The 15,987-nt window shown below is 46.5% G+C and overlaps 1 protein-coding gene across 1 annotated transcript in view; it reads left to right on the top strand.

The window, feature by feature from the left end:
* Positions 1 to 6,169, top strand: part of PERM1 (PPARGC1 and ESRR induced regulator, muscle 1) — an 18,205-nt gene extending 12,036 nt beyond the window's left edge. Inside the window, exons 2-3 of the mRNA XM_078640908.1 lie at positions 872 to 988; positions 5,493 to 6,169. Coding sequence (XP_078497034.1) covers positions 872 to 988; positions 5,493 to 5,602 — 227 coding nt within the window. The 3' untranslated portion in view covers positions 5,603 to 6,169. The remainder of the gene's footprint in view (positions 1 to 871; positions 989 to 5,492) is intronic.
* Positions 6,170 to 15,987: the final 9,818 nt, after the last annotated feature.

Here is a 15,987-nt window from a genome sequence, read left to right as displayed (position 1 = left end):
TGGTTTAACTCTACCTCTGTTAGTGGAATGTTCCTGTTTGTGGTTTTCAAAATCTGGTCACCCTTTCTGTGGGCCCCAGGAGACATTTAAGCACAAACATCCATGAGGCAGGGGAAAGCAATGTTTTCCTGGGACATTTGGGAACAGTGCAAGAAAATGAGTGGGGCTCATGGTTTTTCCTAGAGAGACCACCTTTCCCCAAGTCATTATGGGATTGTTTCCAGTCCTGTACTTTTGTGTGGTAGCCTATTGCATTCTGGGTATCGCAGTCTTGTTTTGCTTTCCTTTAACTAATTAGACTAGCACACCTGAAAGCAGTGATTTGCAGGTGCCAAGTTCCATGGCTTGGAGTGAGGTGCTCGCCCCATTTCCGCCACAAGGGAACCTTTCACAGTCCTAATAAATGGCTAGAGAAGGTCATGGTCTGAAGACTGACTCTGAGAGGTTTACATTTGGTCTTTTAGAGGAACTCCTGTCCAAATCTAGGAACAAAACAGGTTTAACAAATAATGTCTTTAAAAACATTAATTAATGGCCATTGGGCGACTTTTTCTTGAAGGGACAATATGAACTGCCTCATTTTCGGGTGTATGGCGGTGGCAATGGTGGTGGGAGCATAACTGCCCAGTTTCCCAGGTCTGTATATGACTAATTAGTCCAGCCCTGGTTTTTTCTTTGCCTTCTGGGGCATGTATAAAAGCCAGGACTACAAGTTCCAGAATTTTGAGGAAAAAAGAAGAGATTGGCCAAGCTAATGATGCGCAGATCTAGGAAACTTGACAGCTCTGTGAGAGATTTTTGAAGTAATGGAATGGGCGGCCTAGCGTGGAGGTCAGTGTGCCCTGATGTGTCTGTTTGTTTGTTTCGACAGGTGTGCATCCTCGACAGCTCATCATCGGCCAGGGGGATATGTGCCTGGTGTTTTTGGCCTTTGCAACGTGGGCAGTGAAGACCACAGACCTGCAGGCACCGGATGCTTGGAAGACAGGTACGTGCATGTGCTTGTGTGTGTGTATATATACCACTTGTATGACTCTTCCTCTTCCAGAAGCAGTGAATAATACTAGATGTGTGATCCTGGTTAATAAGAAATGGGACTTTTACCCACAGGCTGGGCGTCTGGAATGGCAGTGCCTGACAAGCGGCACACGGCCTGCAGACATCTCAAATTGTTCCCCTGCTCTTGCAGTGTGCGCGATGTTAACCAGCACGTGCTTTTAGTCCCAGTAGCTTCGTAGTTTGAGCCTCGTGAGTGACGGAGTGGTCCTCGCGCTCCTGACCTTTCAGTCATGTAGCTTGTCGTGAAATCTTCCGGTGTCCTTTTCGGGCAGCCTAGCGACTGGCTGCCTGGTGTAATGTGGCTCCATGTCACGTGTGAATGTGATACGTCCTCATCCGAGCTAAGCTTTTTAATAAGCAGTGGCTTGACCTAGGCTGGAATGAGAGATATAGTTAGAATGAGAGATATAGTTAAAAGTGCGACACATGGCACGGGCCTTCTTAGCAGAGATCTGTGGCAACCTGCTGTGTGAGACCGTTTGTGTCTCCATTATAGTTTAAGATGGTTCGATCGGGACCTATGTTCTTGCAGCTCTGGTCCACAAGAGGGCAGTGTTGCACAGCGAGTGTGCTTCGGCACCTGTCACAGAAATCGGGGTCCTGCTCTCACATATATGCGCCCGTGCATAGTAATATTGTCTTTCACTGTCTTACTAAGGCACTTGTTTGATGAATCAGAACGGCTCATATGACTCTTGATCTGCATTCGTTGTACAGTTAAATTACCTTGGACATCGGCCAGAAAGCCTGTTGATCTTTTTTGCAATGAACTGCAGAAAGTGACGAAAAACGAGTTGTGGCACTCAGCAAGAAAATTGTAAAACCCAGTTGAAAAATCATGCGCACTATCACGTTTTGTTTCGGTAAATACACTATATTCATCCACAAATGAAGAGAAACGATTAAACAATCACTAAAAAGAGTGGAATCTAAACTTCGACAAAAACACTGAAGTTGCAGTGGCTGACGTCATCCAAACGGGTGTCAAGAACTAACGTCTCACAACCCACTGGCGAGGAAAGAGCAGACATCCACTCTCCCAAGATTCCTCTGGTCCCTGGAGTAGTTCATCTTAGGAACGAGGCACTTTTCACACTACCCCTGCAGTCCTCTTTAACAGCGAGACACCGAAAGTGCAAATGTTTTTGTTATAAATGTTATTGGCATTGGTTACTGTCCAAGACCAACACCTTTTATTTGCATTATAGGTTTTTATATACAAATACCATCTTTTTTCATTAAACACTTATACATCTAGACAAAAGCAGAGGTATAAAACTGATATTTCACAGGCAGAGGCTGCTATTTCACAGAGAGATGTGAAATGCGGATTTCACTCAACAGTAGTCCTAGAGTACTGTGATTTCCTCCCCTCCAGCTGCTTAATCTCTGAGCATGATAATGCCCATCCTTCAGATCCACAGGTGCCCCACAGGCCCAGGCTGCTATGGACGTCCCCTTTTTCCTTACCCACACTTTACCTTTACCCTTACCCAACCTTTTACCTTTGCCTTCACACATCTTATTGAAAACGGAGATGCTGTCGCTGTCCTTAGAGGCTGTTGTAAAGTAGTGGGTGCAAGGCCCACATACTTAGGAAATAAGGCACACTGACACCGTAGTATGGTACTGAACAACTGACCCAGGGTGCGTGCCCCCTGCCCTTTTTATTAGCAGGGTCACTTGCCTGGTGACGCCTGTGACGGGTGAGTGTAAGTATTTTACATAACACTCCTGAGCACTAGAACATGTCCAGCAGGACACTACAACCCTCCCAAACTTTATTGGAAAAGACCAAACAAAAGTCCAAACACTAAGTCTCTTCAGGCCATCTGCTGGGCAGTGCTGGATCTCTTGACCACATAGCAATGAGGTTTTAGTCTACCTCAGCGATGTTGTTCAGACCGCCCTGGCCCCTGGCCTCACAGTGTTGGAGTCTATTTACACAGTTCAATGTAGGGTCATCCGTAGCGGTGATGGAGTCCACTACAGAGATCTTCTTGAAGACACTCAGGCTCCGGTGGACAGCAAACCTACAATGACTGAGGATGACCTTGGTGGATTACGGCCTTCCTTGAATGATGCATCCCAGTGCCCGCTGGTTGAGCAGCTTCAGACGACTCTCCTCTCCTGCCTGGACTCTCCTCTCACAGGAGTCTCCTTGAAGCCCTTTCTGCCGGGCTGCCACTTGACCGTGTGGACTGTGGACTTGTAGGCCACGCAAAGGCGTCATTGAGGAACTGCCAACAGGACCACAACCAAGTCGCTCTTGCAGCCACAAAGGTTGGTTGTCTCAGCCTTTGTTATATCTCCTTTTGGTGACCAGTCTCCGTCTGTGACCTTAGTGCCTCCCAGTGCCTGTCGTGGAGCTGCAGACGCATCTCTAGTCAAGGCTTCCGCATAAAAGGCATCTTTTGATTTGCCAACCTGACCCCTCATCGCCGGATTTGCACAAAATTGATCAATCTACTAACTCAGTTTGCTAAAGATCGGCATGGCAAGTTTTGTGAAGATTCGTGCAGGGGGAAAAGAAGTTGGGTGTGAAAGTGTTTTCCCATTTTAGCTCCTATAGGAAATTTTGCTTGTGCCTACAGCCCAAACCGCTCAATAGATTTATACCAAATGTGGCATGAGATAAGCACTTTAATCCAAAATTGTGCTTTATTTGGTTTAGTGTAAATCTCTTCAGTAGTATTTGAGTAATAAGCAATTAAAAAAAGTTGCAGAATGATCTTTAAAAGGTTAACATTTTTGTTAAGTCACGATTCGTGAATCCTGTCAACCACAGTTTGAATGTTTTGGGCTCTAAAATGTTTTTCCACCAGCTTGAAACTCTTGAGTGCATTCCAACTCAACAATTTTGCACTGTTGAAAGAAAATTTGCACAGCTATGGGGGGTCGGGCGGGGGGGGGAAGAGAAACTCTGATGTGCAGAACACACAAGGGTAGTGCTATGGGGTAGCCAGGATCTTGGAAAACTCAAGTCCCACAGCTATGCTGGCGCATAACTTATGAGTCACAAAAGTTTTAAAGCTCATGAATGGCCAGTTTAGGTCCTAGGATTGACTTTCATTTTGTGGTTGATTCTCAAATCATGCCTGACTTGAGCGTTTCATGCTGTCTGGCCGTTGGCAAATCCCTGCACCCAACACCTGCAGTACATGGGTGAAGATTGTGCAGCAGGGGTTATTTGAATGCAGCAGGTAGGGAACTGCATCCAACCCCTGCTGCCCATGGCCAAAGGCCTTGCACAGCAATGGTAGACTCATGGCATGTGGTAGTTATACTTTTAACATTATTTACAACATTTGTAATTGCACCTGTCACATTAAGAATGGGGCAAAAGCATTGCATGTGGTGTGTGAGTTATGGTTTGCATGGCTATTGTGTGCGCTATAAATTGTGGTCCTAACTATAACTTGCAAATTTCAGTGGGTTTTCGGTATTTGTTTGTATCCATAACAACACTTTAAATGTGATTTCTTTAGTGAATTTCTGAGATTGTTTAAGCATACACTGAATTTAACCATAATTTTACTTTAACGATTAGATTTTTGTGTGCAAATACATATATACATATATTTTACATATATGTCCTGTTACCACCTAGGCACAGGAATCAAGGACAGGGCTCAACTCGTGCTTGGAAACCAGAGACACTCCTTTCCCTCCATACAGAAATCAAGGAAAAAACTCTACCATCTGTCCTAGAAATCAGAGGTAGTCCTTACACTGGTCATTTAGGGATATGCACTAGAAAAATCCATAGAAATCATAGAAAGAGTAATGCGTATGTAGTCTCATAAATTCTACATAGAAGTCAAGTTGTACAACATAATCATGGTTAGAAATAGCCCTTCATAGTCGAAAATCAAGGACACATTACTCAAAAACATCAGATACAGTTCTTCCACATAGGAATGAAGGATAACGTCTTGTCAGCTTTATAGAGGCCAATAACAGGCATTGCATCTCCTGTATACAAAATGAGAGAAAAATCTCATCTCCCACACAGAAATCAGTGAAAGTCCTTTATCTCACACAGAGAAATTGGACACAAACCTTTTTATCTCCCACATAGAAATCAGCGGCAGATACGTCATCTCCTACATAGAAATCAGTGACAGACCCCTCATCTCCCTCTTAAAAATCTGTGGCTCTTCTGTCATCTCCACGGAGTTCAGTGGCAGACCTGTCATCTCCCAAACAGAAATAAGTGGCAGATCTCTCTTCCTTTAGAAGTCAGTGGCAACCCTCATATGCCCCACATAAAAATCAGCAGCAAACCTCTGATCATCCCTATAAAAATCAGGTCAGGCCGATCATCTTCCACATAGAAAATAGGGATAGGCAATTCACCCCCCACAGATACGTCAGAAATAGACCACCATAGATTTATTATATTATAACAGCCTGTTTTCTGTGTTCCTTAGCATTATTGGCAAACCTTGGGGCTGTCACAGCTATCCGATACCTGAGAAGGCGAGCGGGAGGAGAAGGTGGCCGACTGTACCGACATCACCGCGAAGAACCATCACTCTAGGAGAAAGAAACCAGTCTGACTTAAGAAAAACCTGGAGTACCTGCACAGGAGCATGGAAGGCCAGCCACATTGCAACAGGATTTTACGTTCCCAGTTTATGTGCTCCTTGTTAGTAGTTCTACCCACAAAGTTGGACTGGATTTTATGGGAAATAGGCAAGATTTCATGTTAGGCCAGGAGGGTTGGGGAGGAGTCAGTCAAATGTCAGACTTATGACAGGTCAATGCCTCTGAAACAGCCAATAGCTGGTGAAAGGTCAGTGATATTTCAGGCAAATCTTCTCTATTTCCCTGCAGCTTAGTCGCTCCTTTCTTGTAGATTTACCCTTCTGGATTTGTAAATCCAGAAATGCCCAGGATGTTTCTGCGCTAAATGTCCCCAGTAATTGAGATGTAGCCTCCAGAAGTGGAAGCAGTCTACCAGGTGTCATTTTCAGAACTGGACACAATACCCACGGTGGAGCCTCCACATATGGAAGCAGTATTGAAGTAATTTTCCGAACAGGACACAGTACTCTGGGTGCAACCTCCAGAACAGGGAAGAGTATTTGCAATTTCATTTTCAGAACGGTGCACAGTACTAGAGGTGGATTCTGCAGGACAGGACAAACATACCAGATGTGATCCCCAGATAAAGACACAATAGTTAACTGGGGCATCTCCAGTACTCAGCACAGTATTCCAAATGTTACATCTAGAACACGAAAAAGATAATGCAGACATGTAGAAACGGTCATAATGCTCCAGATTTTGATCCCAGAGCTATATAGAATACTACAAATTGAATTTCCAGGAATGGGAGTCAATACTCCAGATAAGGCATTCAGAGCTGGACAAAGTACTGCAGGGATGTACGTCATTACGACGCACACTTTTACAACGTGTTCCATTACAACGCGGTTGTAACAACGCAAGTCGTTACAACGACTTGCGTTGGGGGGGGCGCAAATTAAAAAAAAATTATTTACTATTCCAACACCAGTCCCCGTGGATAGTAGGGAAGGTGTTGGGATAGTAAATTAAATGATTTACTATCCTTGAGCGCCCCCCAGCGCAATTCGTTGTAACAACTTTCGTTGTTATGACCGCGTCGTAATGGAACGGCGTTGTAAAGGTTGCGTCGTAAACGTCGCATACCGTACTGCAGATGTGATCTTCAGATATTAGCACAATAGACCAGATGGTTTGCCCAGAATTCATCAAAATACTGTTGAATAGCTTGTACCTCATAGTAGGACTGTGCGTCTGTTGGACAACATAAACATCAGTATTGTGCCAGACTGATTCCGTGCACACCCTCAGGATATGATGGTCTATAGTCCTGCTAGCCCGCAGTGCAACCATAAATATCCCAAGAAGGGAGACAAATGGATTATGCAACTTCAGAACATGACAACCCTGACTCCCTCAGGAATCATGGTAACAGACCTAGAACCCTTTTGCATAATCACTTGTGCATACCCAGAGAGATACACAACGAGGCGTTTCAATATTTATTGAAACATTGTGATTTGTGTATAGAAGACGTGCTGCAATGATTAATAGACAGAAGTAGATGAAAGTAATTAGCATTACGAGAACAGTGAAAGGATAAACAAGAATCAGCTGGGCTAAGATTTCTCACAAGCAGAAACTTTGCTGTGACAGTAAAGGGTTCCTCTCCCGAAACCCGGAAATGTTTGTGTATTTATAATAACTAACATCCATTATTCCATGCCGAAGCCTCAGCCAAGCTTACATCCTCTTGTGATAGCTGTGTCATCGTGTAAAAAAAGGAGGCAACTTAAGAAACGTGTGCATGTAAACAATGGTGTTTCTTCCCAGGCTTAACCCAGCCACATGACACCCACTCCTCGGATGTGAATCGACTAAAGCTATCGAAAGCTACTTAAAACAATGCAAGCAATGTCATCAATATATATGTTTGTATAAAAAGATGCTAAAATTATAAAAAGTCAACAGCGCTGTTTGAAACCAAGGCATCCAGAAAGCCACAATTTAAAATATATAAAAGCTAATAAAATCAAGCATTAAAATAATATAATTTAAATACTATTTACGATGTTAAAAAAAGTCTGAATTAAAAAAAATTGCACCAATTGAAACTGCCAGATTGTTTGCGTTTCGAGAGATAGGTGAAAAATCGCTGTTCCCAGCTACCGCAGACGATGTTCTCACAGGCACACCTCGGAGCAAGTTTGTGAAGCACACATGATCCCATCCATTCCCCACAGCAGCCACTGAGGAAGAACCACAGCCAATGCCAAATCCGCAGAACCACAGCCAGGATTCAGTTTACCAGGAGCAGAAGCATCCCAGGAAGGCTTGTAGAATGAGTTCAGGAGCAACAGCAAATGCAGGGGACACCAATATGAATGGACCTTCAGAGGGTCCACCAGTACATCCATATCCAGAGATTGAACTTGTTGCGTTCCCAAGCATATGTAAAAGGAGGCATACTCGAAAGTGCACAGCAGACAGTGGAATACATGTTACACACAGTGTAGCCAGACAGGCCGAAAGGGCAAAAATCAGTGCTCATTTAGTTCCTGAAGCAAGGGTGCCCAAATCACTGTACCATGCATTCACGGCACAGGAGCACATGTGGTAGTGCCAGTTGCATTTGATCTTAAAATGGGACATCCATTGCGGAGCAGAAAAATTAAAAGCAAAGTCCCAACAATTAGGAGCAGGACTAGCAGAAGACCTCCAAAAATGCATCCAAGCTCAGAATGAATAAATGATGGAATGATTCCAAAGACAGCCTGGAAGGTGCAAACCAAACCAGACCCTCTGCATTTAAAAAAGTGTACTACCCCCACAGCATTAGACATGTTAAAAATGTGGTGCAGCAGTTCTGCAAAATCAAGTGGGAAATTAGTGCGAAGTAGCAAATGTATCTCAGAAGACGACCTTGCAGCTTGAAGATCAAATGTCTCCCTTGAAGAGGTTAAGGCCACATCCTTCTGGAACATTAAGCTTTCAGTCTGCTCAGGGTGTCAAAGTGCACATTTGAAAGCTTTATCGAAGGCCAAAGCGTCACCTCCCTAACTGTGTAGGAAGGTGGAACAGTACTGGTGTACAACAAGTCACAACCACAGAGACCATTTCAAGATGTGCTATTCCCGGTGTCATGCGTAGCAACTGTGATCGTTCAACATCAAATAACTCCCATTAGAGAGCAATCTGAAAGCCAGACTGATCACGGCCACGGGGGAACCTATTAAGTAGCATGATAACTTTGCCATGGATGCATTATATTCCCAGTGAAGTGACACTTCCTTGCACACTAAGGAATGACTCAAAGTGTTCTCACAGTCAGTCCAACTAAGAAAAACCTCAGTCTCCCTATTCCGACAATTTAATCTAAGAGGTAAAACCCATGTCTCATGTACATACCCCTCTCCTAGCTCTTCATATCTGGCTGCCTGATGAGGTTGTAAGCAGTATTGGAAATGAAATGTCAACATGGGCAGAGTAATAAAGCCATGTTGCAGTTGAGATATCCAGCAACGAGCACAGGATTCTGGATTACTCATTCAGAAATTAATGACATGCTTCAGACGAGGTCTCCAGAACTGGACACAGCTCTCCAGAGGGAATGCCTAGAAGTGAGAGTAATACTCCAGACATGTTCTACAGAAGGAACACAATACTCCAGATGGTGCATCCAGAAGTAAACAAGATACTCTCATTGTGAACTCTAGAACTGAACACAATACTCCAGGTGGAACCTCCACATCTTGAAGCAGTTTTCTAGGTGTATTTTCCAGAACTGTACACAATACTAAAAATGGAGGGTTCAGAAATGAGAATATTTGCAGTTTAATGTTTGAAACGAGGTAAAATGCTCCTCATCGATTCTCCAGTACTGGACAAAATCTACCAGATGTGATCTCAATATTTCAGCAGCGGTCCTTGAGAACAGGACACATTACTACAGATGATGCTTCCAGAACAGGGCACTATACTGCAGGCTTGCAGAAATGGACATAATACTCCAAATGATGCCAAGAAAATTTTACAAAATACTGGAAAACCGATCTCTAGAAATGGACACAATGTTCCTGATAGGATTTCCAGAACTGGACACAATACTCCTGATGGGGGTTTCCAGAAATGGACAAAGTATTCCAGACGTCATGTTCAGAACAGAGCACAATACTCCAGGTGCATGTCCAGAATTGAACTCTATACTTCTGGTGTGATCTTCAAAACTGGGCACAATACCATAGATGCACTCTCTAAAACTGGGCACATCATTTTATTTATTTTCTGCAAAAATGGTTCTGCCAGACATGTGACTGAGTTTTCCCAGCACTCACATCCTTTCATAACTACTGGCCATTCAAGACAGTCCTTGAGTCTTTCACCCCAAAACATGTTTTTGTCTCAAAGAGTTGTAGAGAGAAATGTGTACCCATTGTATCATGATTAAGTTATAACTTGCATTTTGTTTTTACGCATTATCTCACCACATACTCTGTTTGGATCCCAGTGAAGGGATGTGATGTGCCTGCTGCCATGATAGTGTCGTAGCCTAGGTCACAGAGCACTTTGGACCCCTCGCACTGTCTTTTGACTGTAAACTCCAGAAGCAACAGCAGTTTGTTAAAAAACTTTGAGTTGAAGATTACTTTAAGATAGACTTGCAAAATCTTACCTTTTCCAATATCCTGCTGTCAATTCCCATATATTTTGGGAAACAGAGTACCTTGTCGCCAAAAAAACACTCGATCCAAGGAGACCTCTATGAAGTGGCGGCTGGCAGGGAACAGGGATAGCGGGGCAGGAGGAGCATGTGGGGAGGGGTGGGAAAAAATAGATAGAAAGTAAACACTTGCCTTTTGACGGCCGTCGTCTATCCTCCGCCGCCTCTCTTCCTGGCGAGTCTCGGAAGGAGGAAGCACACATCCTTCCAGAATTCCCTAAGATAGTGATTGGTCTGAGCGCCGTGGGTCAGCGCTCAGACAGGGGCTTGGGAGTCTGGGCATGTTCCTCACCAGGCTGTGCATCACATCCTAATGGGGATCATGCATAGTACGCATGACTGTTTGGCCAGTCCCACCCCACCTTAACCCATTTCGGCAGCTACAAAAAATAAAATGATAATAACAAAATTATTATCATATTTTTACTGCTTTGCGAAGAGTGAGGCAATGCTCCTCCGCCTCAGTGGATGAGCCTCCCCTGCCTCTAGGGGCTTGCTGTGTAGTTTTCATCACCCAAGGTGATGTGTGTTGATTGTGGAAGAGATTTTACTACTCAGAGGGGAACGTTAAAAGAATGTAGGCCAGGACCATAAAAGAACAAGGCGCAAAGCTTGGCACTGTGGTTCCGCTGGGACAAAACAGGCATGCATATAACTTGGACAGTCCCTGGACACATCCCCGTTCTGAAATCTAAGCAGAGACTGACTGGTAACAAGCAATCAGCAACCTCCTAATGGACTCCAGAAATTCAAGGCCTTTGGAAAAAACTCATGTTCCAGAAATCTAAGGGAAATGTACAATGTTCAAAGTGTGTGTCCCAAGAGGGGCTTAAAATATTTGTCATTCAGAAAAGTAGGGTACTTAAATAAATTGTGCTGCAGAAAAGTAGTGGTTATAAAATGACAAACCCCAGAAAAGTATGTATTTTAATCTGTTGTGTCCTAGAAGTAGGGTTTTGTAGCGCTGCGCTCAGAAAAGAAAGTAAATGTAAGGAATATGTTTTAAGTTAATATGATCTTTGAAGATGTGTGTCTGAAAAACGAGACTTCTGAAATTGTGAAGAAAGACTAAATTCTGTGATTCGATATGTGTCCTAATAATATGATGTGTGAAGTAATGTGCTTCAGAAAAGTAAGGGATTTAAAATGCAGCACCAGAGAATATTGAGATGGTTGAAAATGTGTTTGGATAAATTGTTTGTTTGAAAGGGTGTGCTTAAGAAATAGGGTGTCTGAAATGGTGCAGTGGAACGTTGTGCGTCTACAGTGTAGGTTGTGGGGGACTGCAGAAAGTGTATGAAACCTTGTGTCGTAAAAAGGTAAGGTGTTTGGAAAAGTGTGCCCTGATGATTAAGGTGTTTAAATGTATGTCCTAAAACGGAAGGGGATTGAAACGGTCTGTCCAGAAATAAGGCATCTTGAAACGGCATGCACAAGAAATTGAGTGGAAGGAGAGGCGTTAAAAATGGGGCGCCTGGGAGAAATAAAGTGTTTGAATGAAAGTGACCCGGAAAGTTGAGTGGCTCCCACCAAAGGACATGTGACAAAAAGCAGCACTGACCACTAGACTCTGAGATCCATAGCATACAGGCCTCCTGAGTGGTGTGTAAAGTGCCTTACTAAGCACTGGCCATGCCAGGGGTTTGCCTGGCTTGTTACTGGCACTCTTTATAGCTGATCTAGGTGAAGACCCTTTGAGAAACCCAATAAAAGCATAAATGTAATGGAAAGATAATCTGGGTCACTGCATGTTTGGAGATGGGGGAGCACCGGTTGTTTTTTAAAGCTTCCCTTTCGAGTTTAAGAACAGAAAAATATATGTCAATCATGGAATTGCATTAAAAGTACAGAAAAAAATTGGGGGATCTGGGATGTTTTAACTGTCGAAATGTTTAGTTTAAAGTTGTTACTAACTGCCAAATGGTTAGAAAATGTTAAAAAAATATTCATTAAAAAAAGAAGAGAAAACAGAGGTCTCTTGGCTGGATAAACAGAATTATCTAAATCGTATGACTTAGTGGGTCTACATGGTGTACCAGGATCCAGCCTACAAGAGCTATAGGTAAGGAGCAGAAATAATATGTGGTTGTAGTTGGCAGTAGTGTTCACAGTAGAGGCAGCAGTCAATGAACTTCTTAGCCCTACTTATTTGCAGAAGGGTCGGTGAGAATACTAATTTGCCAGTCTAAAATGGGTGATGGGGAACCGATTTAGAGGTTACGCTTTTTAGGTCTCCGCTAGACAGCGGATGTGCCGTCTCAAAGAGACGTGTTGTGTTCAGCCTGTGGGCTTCAGCCTGTCCGTAGGATATGAGAGCGACTATGGAGCTAGAAAATGGTAAGTCCCTATCTGTCCATGGAAATAATGTGTCACGCCTCTTCTTGTGTTTATTCCTCCCGGAGCATGGATCAAGTACTTGTGTCCCTCCACTGCTCCCATTTTAGGAGCAACTTTTTTCTTTGTGTTGTTGCACTCCACACGAGTGCTCATGTTTTTACAAGCTCCTCCGACCAGGCCTTAATTTAGAACGATGATTGATTGTTACATTGTAAAGCAGCAAATTGCAAGCCGGTGTTTTTTTGGGGGGGAGATGGTGGGGGTATTGGTTTGGTGTTTTATATAGCGTGAACTCGACCCAAAGGTATCGGAGCGCTGTACATGAGCACCAGTTGCATTATAGGTGAACACATTCATTTTTCGGCATTGAGAGATTAAATGATTTGCCCAGAATCACAGGATGTTGAGTCTCTCACCTAGACTCGAACCCGGTTCCCCAGTTTCAAAGCCAGCTGCTTTAGCTGTTACGCCACATCCTCTCCCAAAAGAATATAAACTCACAGTTCCCCATTGTTGGACCCGGCCTCGTGGCGTGGTCCTACCCCTCCCGCATGGCGGGCCGCGGACGACATCGGCCCTCCATCCAGCCCGGGTCGGCCTCGGGCACACCTCTGCATGCCCTCCAAACCACCAGATCCGCCACCCGGTGGCCCACAACCACTGACACGGCACACTCGGGCCGCCCCAGCATTACCGGTCCGGTGCCCACCCCGGACCCTCATTCCAGGCCCGACGCCATCTTGGGCCCATCAAGTCACAGACACGTGGTCCCGGACCAGCCGCGGCCACGGCCCCAGCGAGCCCGCCATCGAGGCACCAAGAACCCTCCGGGTGGTAGAGTGGCCACTCAACCAGAGACAAGGAGAGGGGAGTTTCGATGGCTCTCCAACCGTCGCCGGATGCCTGGTTTCGATCGGCCTCCGGCCTCCCTGAGCGCTGGCCCCACCCCCTGCTGGGTGTCTGGACACCATCATCCCGGCCCCTCTGACCCCCAGGCGAGAGGGTCCGGACATCAAAGGACTCCAGACCTATATCTGGGCCAGCCCCGGAGTAGGACGGCAGTTGTATCCCGGAGTCGAGAAGCCCTGCTGACGCTGTCGCGGCTGACCCTGAGACGAACTCCCCTTGCTGCTTTACCTGGAACCTGCTGGCGCTGCCGCGGTCCATCTTCGCTGTAACCACCTTGGAGCCTGCTGGCGCTGCCGCGGTCCATCTTCGCTGTAACCACCTTGGAGCCTGCTGGCGCTGCCGCGGTCCATCTTTGCTGTAACCATCTTGGAGCCTGCTGGCGCTGCCGCGGTCCACACTCGCTGAACCATCTCGGAACCTGCTGGCGCTGCCGCGGTCCACACTCGCTGAACCATCTTGGAACCTGCTGGCGCTGCCGCGGTCCACACTCGCTGAATCATCTTGGAACCTGCTGGCGCTGCCGCGGTCCACACTCGCTGAACCATCTTGGAGCCTGCTGGCGCTGCCGCGGTCCACACTCACTGAACCATCTTGGAACCTGCTGGCGCTGCCGCGGTCCACACTCGCTGAATCATCTTGGAACCTGCTGGCGCTGCCGCGGTCCACACTCGCTGAACCATCTTGGAACCTGCTGGTGCTGCCGCGGTCCACACTCGCTGAACCATCTTGGAGCCTGCTGGCGCTGCCGCGGCCCAACCTTCCGGAACCCCCCAGCTCGAGGATTGAGAGCTGTGCGTAGAGTCTCCTTGCAACTGACCATCTATAAGACTGTCCCGCTACCTTGCCCCTTGCCACGAGACTTTCCAGATCTCGGGATCTGCTGTATATATTGAAACGATACTTATTGGCTGATAAAGATTGAAAACTCTATCTACGTGTGGTGTATATTTGTAGTGGTGTGGTTACTCTGCTGTACGATTCTAGGAGAGGGCCCTCCCGTCGGAGGCCTCTCGACATCGCTCGGTCCCTTCTCTGAAGGAGGGGTAGACCTAGGGGTGGTCAGTCAGACACCTTCTGCCTCCCCCGGGTTCGCCTTTCTAACATTGGTGGCAGGCGCTGCGATCCGAGCCAAAGCAAAATCGTACAGAGAGTGATCTACCCGATACGACGGAAAAACACACAGAGACCATGACGACCCAAGGAACCAACCTACCTGCCGAATTCCAGAAAGAGAAGATAGAAGAATACAGCCACAAACAACTAAAACAATTCTGTAAAGACATGGGTATCGCTACCACTGGCCTGAGCACAAAAGAGGACTTCAAATCGGCCCTACAAGCCTGGGTGGAAACCCGAGACAGACCACCCCAAGAGGAGAATGGCCCGAACGGGCAACAGGAAACCAGCGCAACCCCGACGGGGGAAAGAACCGCAACACTAAACGCGGACCTCATCTATGAAGACGCTCGAGAACGAGAGCGCAACCGGCTACACGAAGTGGAGCTTGCACGACTCCGGCTAGATGGAGAACTCCAGCTAGCGGAGAAAAAGATAGCCCTCGAGCAACTACGGCTGGAGGGGGATCTAGAAGAGAAACGGAGACAACGTGACCTCGAAGAAAAACGACTAGCATATGAACACGAACGAGGCCTGAGAGAACTAGAAATCAAGGCCAAGATCAATGAAGATAGCGCGGCCGGGGCCAAGACCTCGGCCCCTCCCGTGGACACCAAGGTTCACCTACCGAAAGATGTAGTCAAAGAATACTACAAGAACGATGATATCCAACAATGGTTCAAAGCCTACGAGGTGGCCATGACCGCCCATCGGGTGCCCCTGAAGGATTGGGGCGCCGGCCTGTGGGGAAAGTTCGTCAACGAAGGGAGGGACGCCCTGCTGGAACTCCCTGACACCGAAATGACCTCCTATGAACACATGAAAACGGCCCTACTCACGCGCTACGGGCTCACCCCCGAAATGTACCGGCAGAGGTTCCGAGACTGTAAAAAAATCCCCGGTACCACTTGGGTAGAATATGTGAACTTTTTTAGCAGAGCCTTCGAGGGGTGGGTCAAAGGCAGTCAGGTCACTACCTACCAGCAGTTGGTCGACCTTATGTTATGGGAGCACCTCTCCAACAACTGCTTCATTGAACTACGACAGCACCTCCTCGACAGCAAGTTGACCGAGCCGCGAAAGCTAGCGGTCGAAGCAGATCGGTGGGCGAGCAACTGCGTCCACCGGAACACCACAGGAGAATACGGACGAGGGTCCCCGGGGAACCACCGGCCGCGAGGCGGCGGGTCTGGCATCAGCCGAGGCCGAGACCTCCCGCCGGGGTCTTCGCCCGCCTCCTCTACACCAGCCTCCAGCCCGAGGGGGGCCCATCCAGCCCGACCGGGGCCACGCCCCAACGTTACGTGCCACAG

The sequence above is a fragment of the Lissotriton helveticus genome, chromosome 5_1 (assembly GCF_964261635.1).
Source record: "Lissotriton helveticus chromosome 5_1, aLisHel1.1, whole genome shotgun sequence".
In the NCBI taxonomy this organism is placed as follows: domain Eukaryota; kingdom Metazoa; phylum Chordata; class Amphibia; order Caudata; family Salamandridae; genus Lissotriton; species Lissotriton helveticus.
This window is presented reverse-complemented; position numbering and strand designations above follow the sequence as displayed.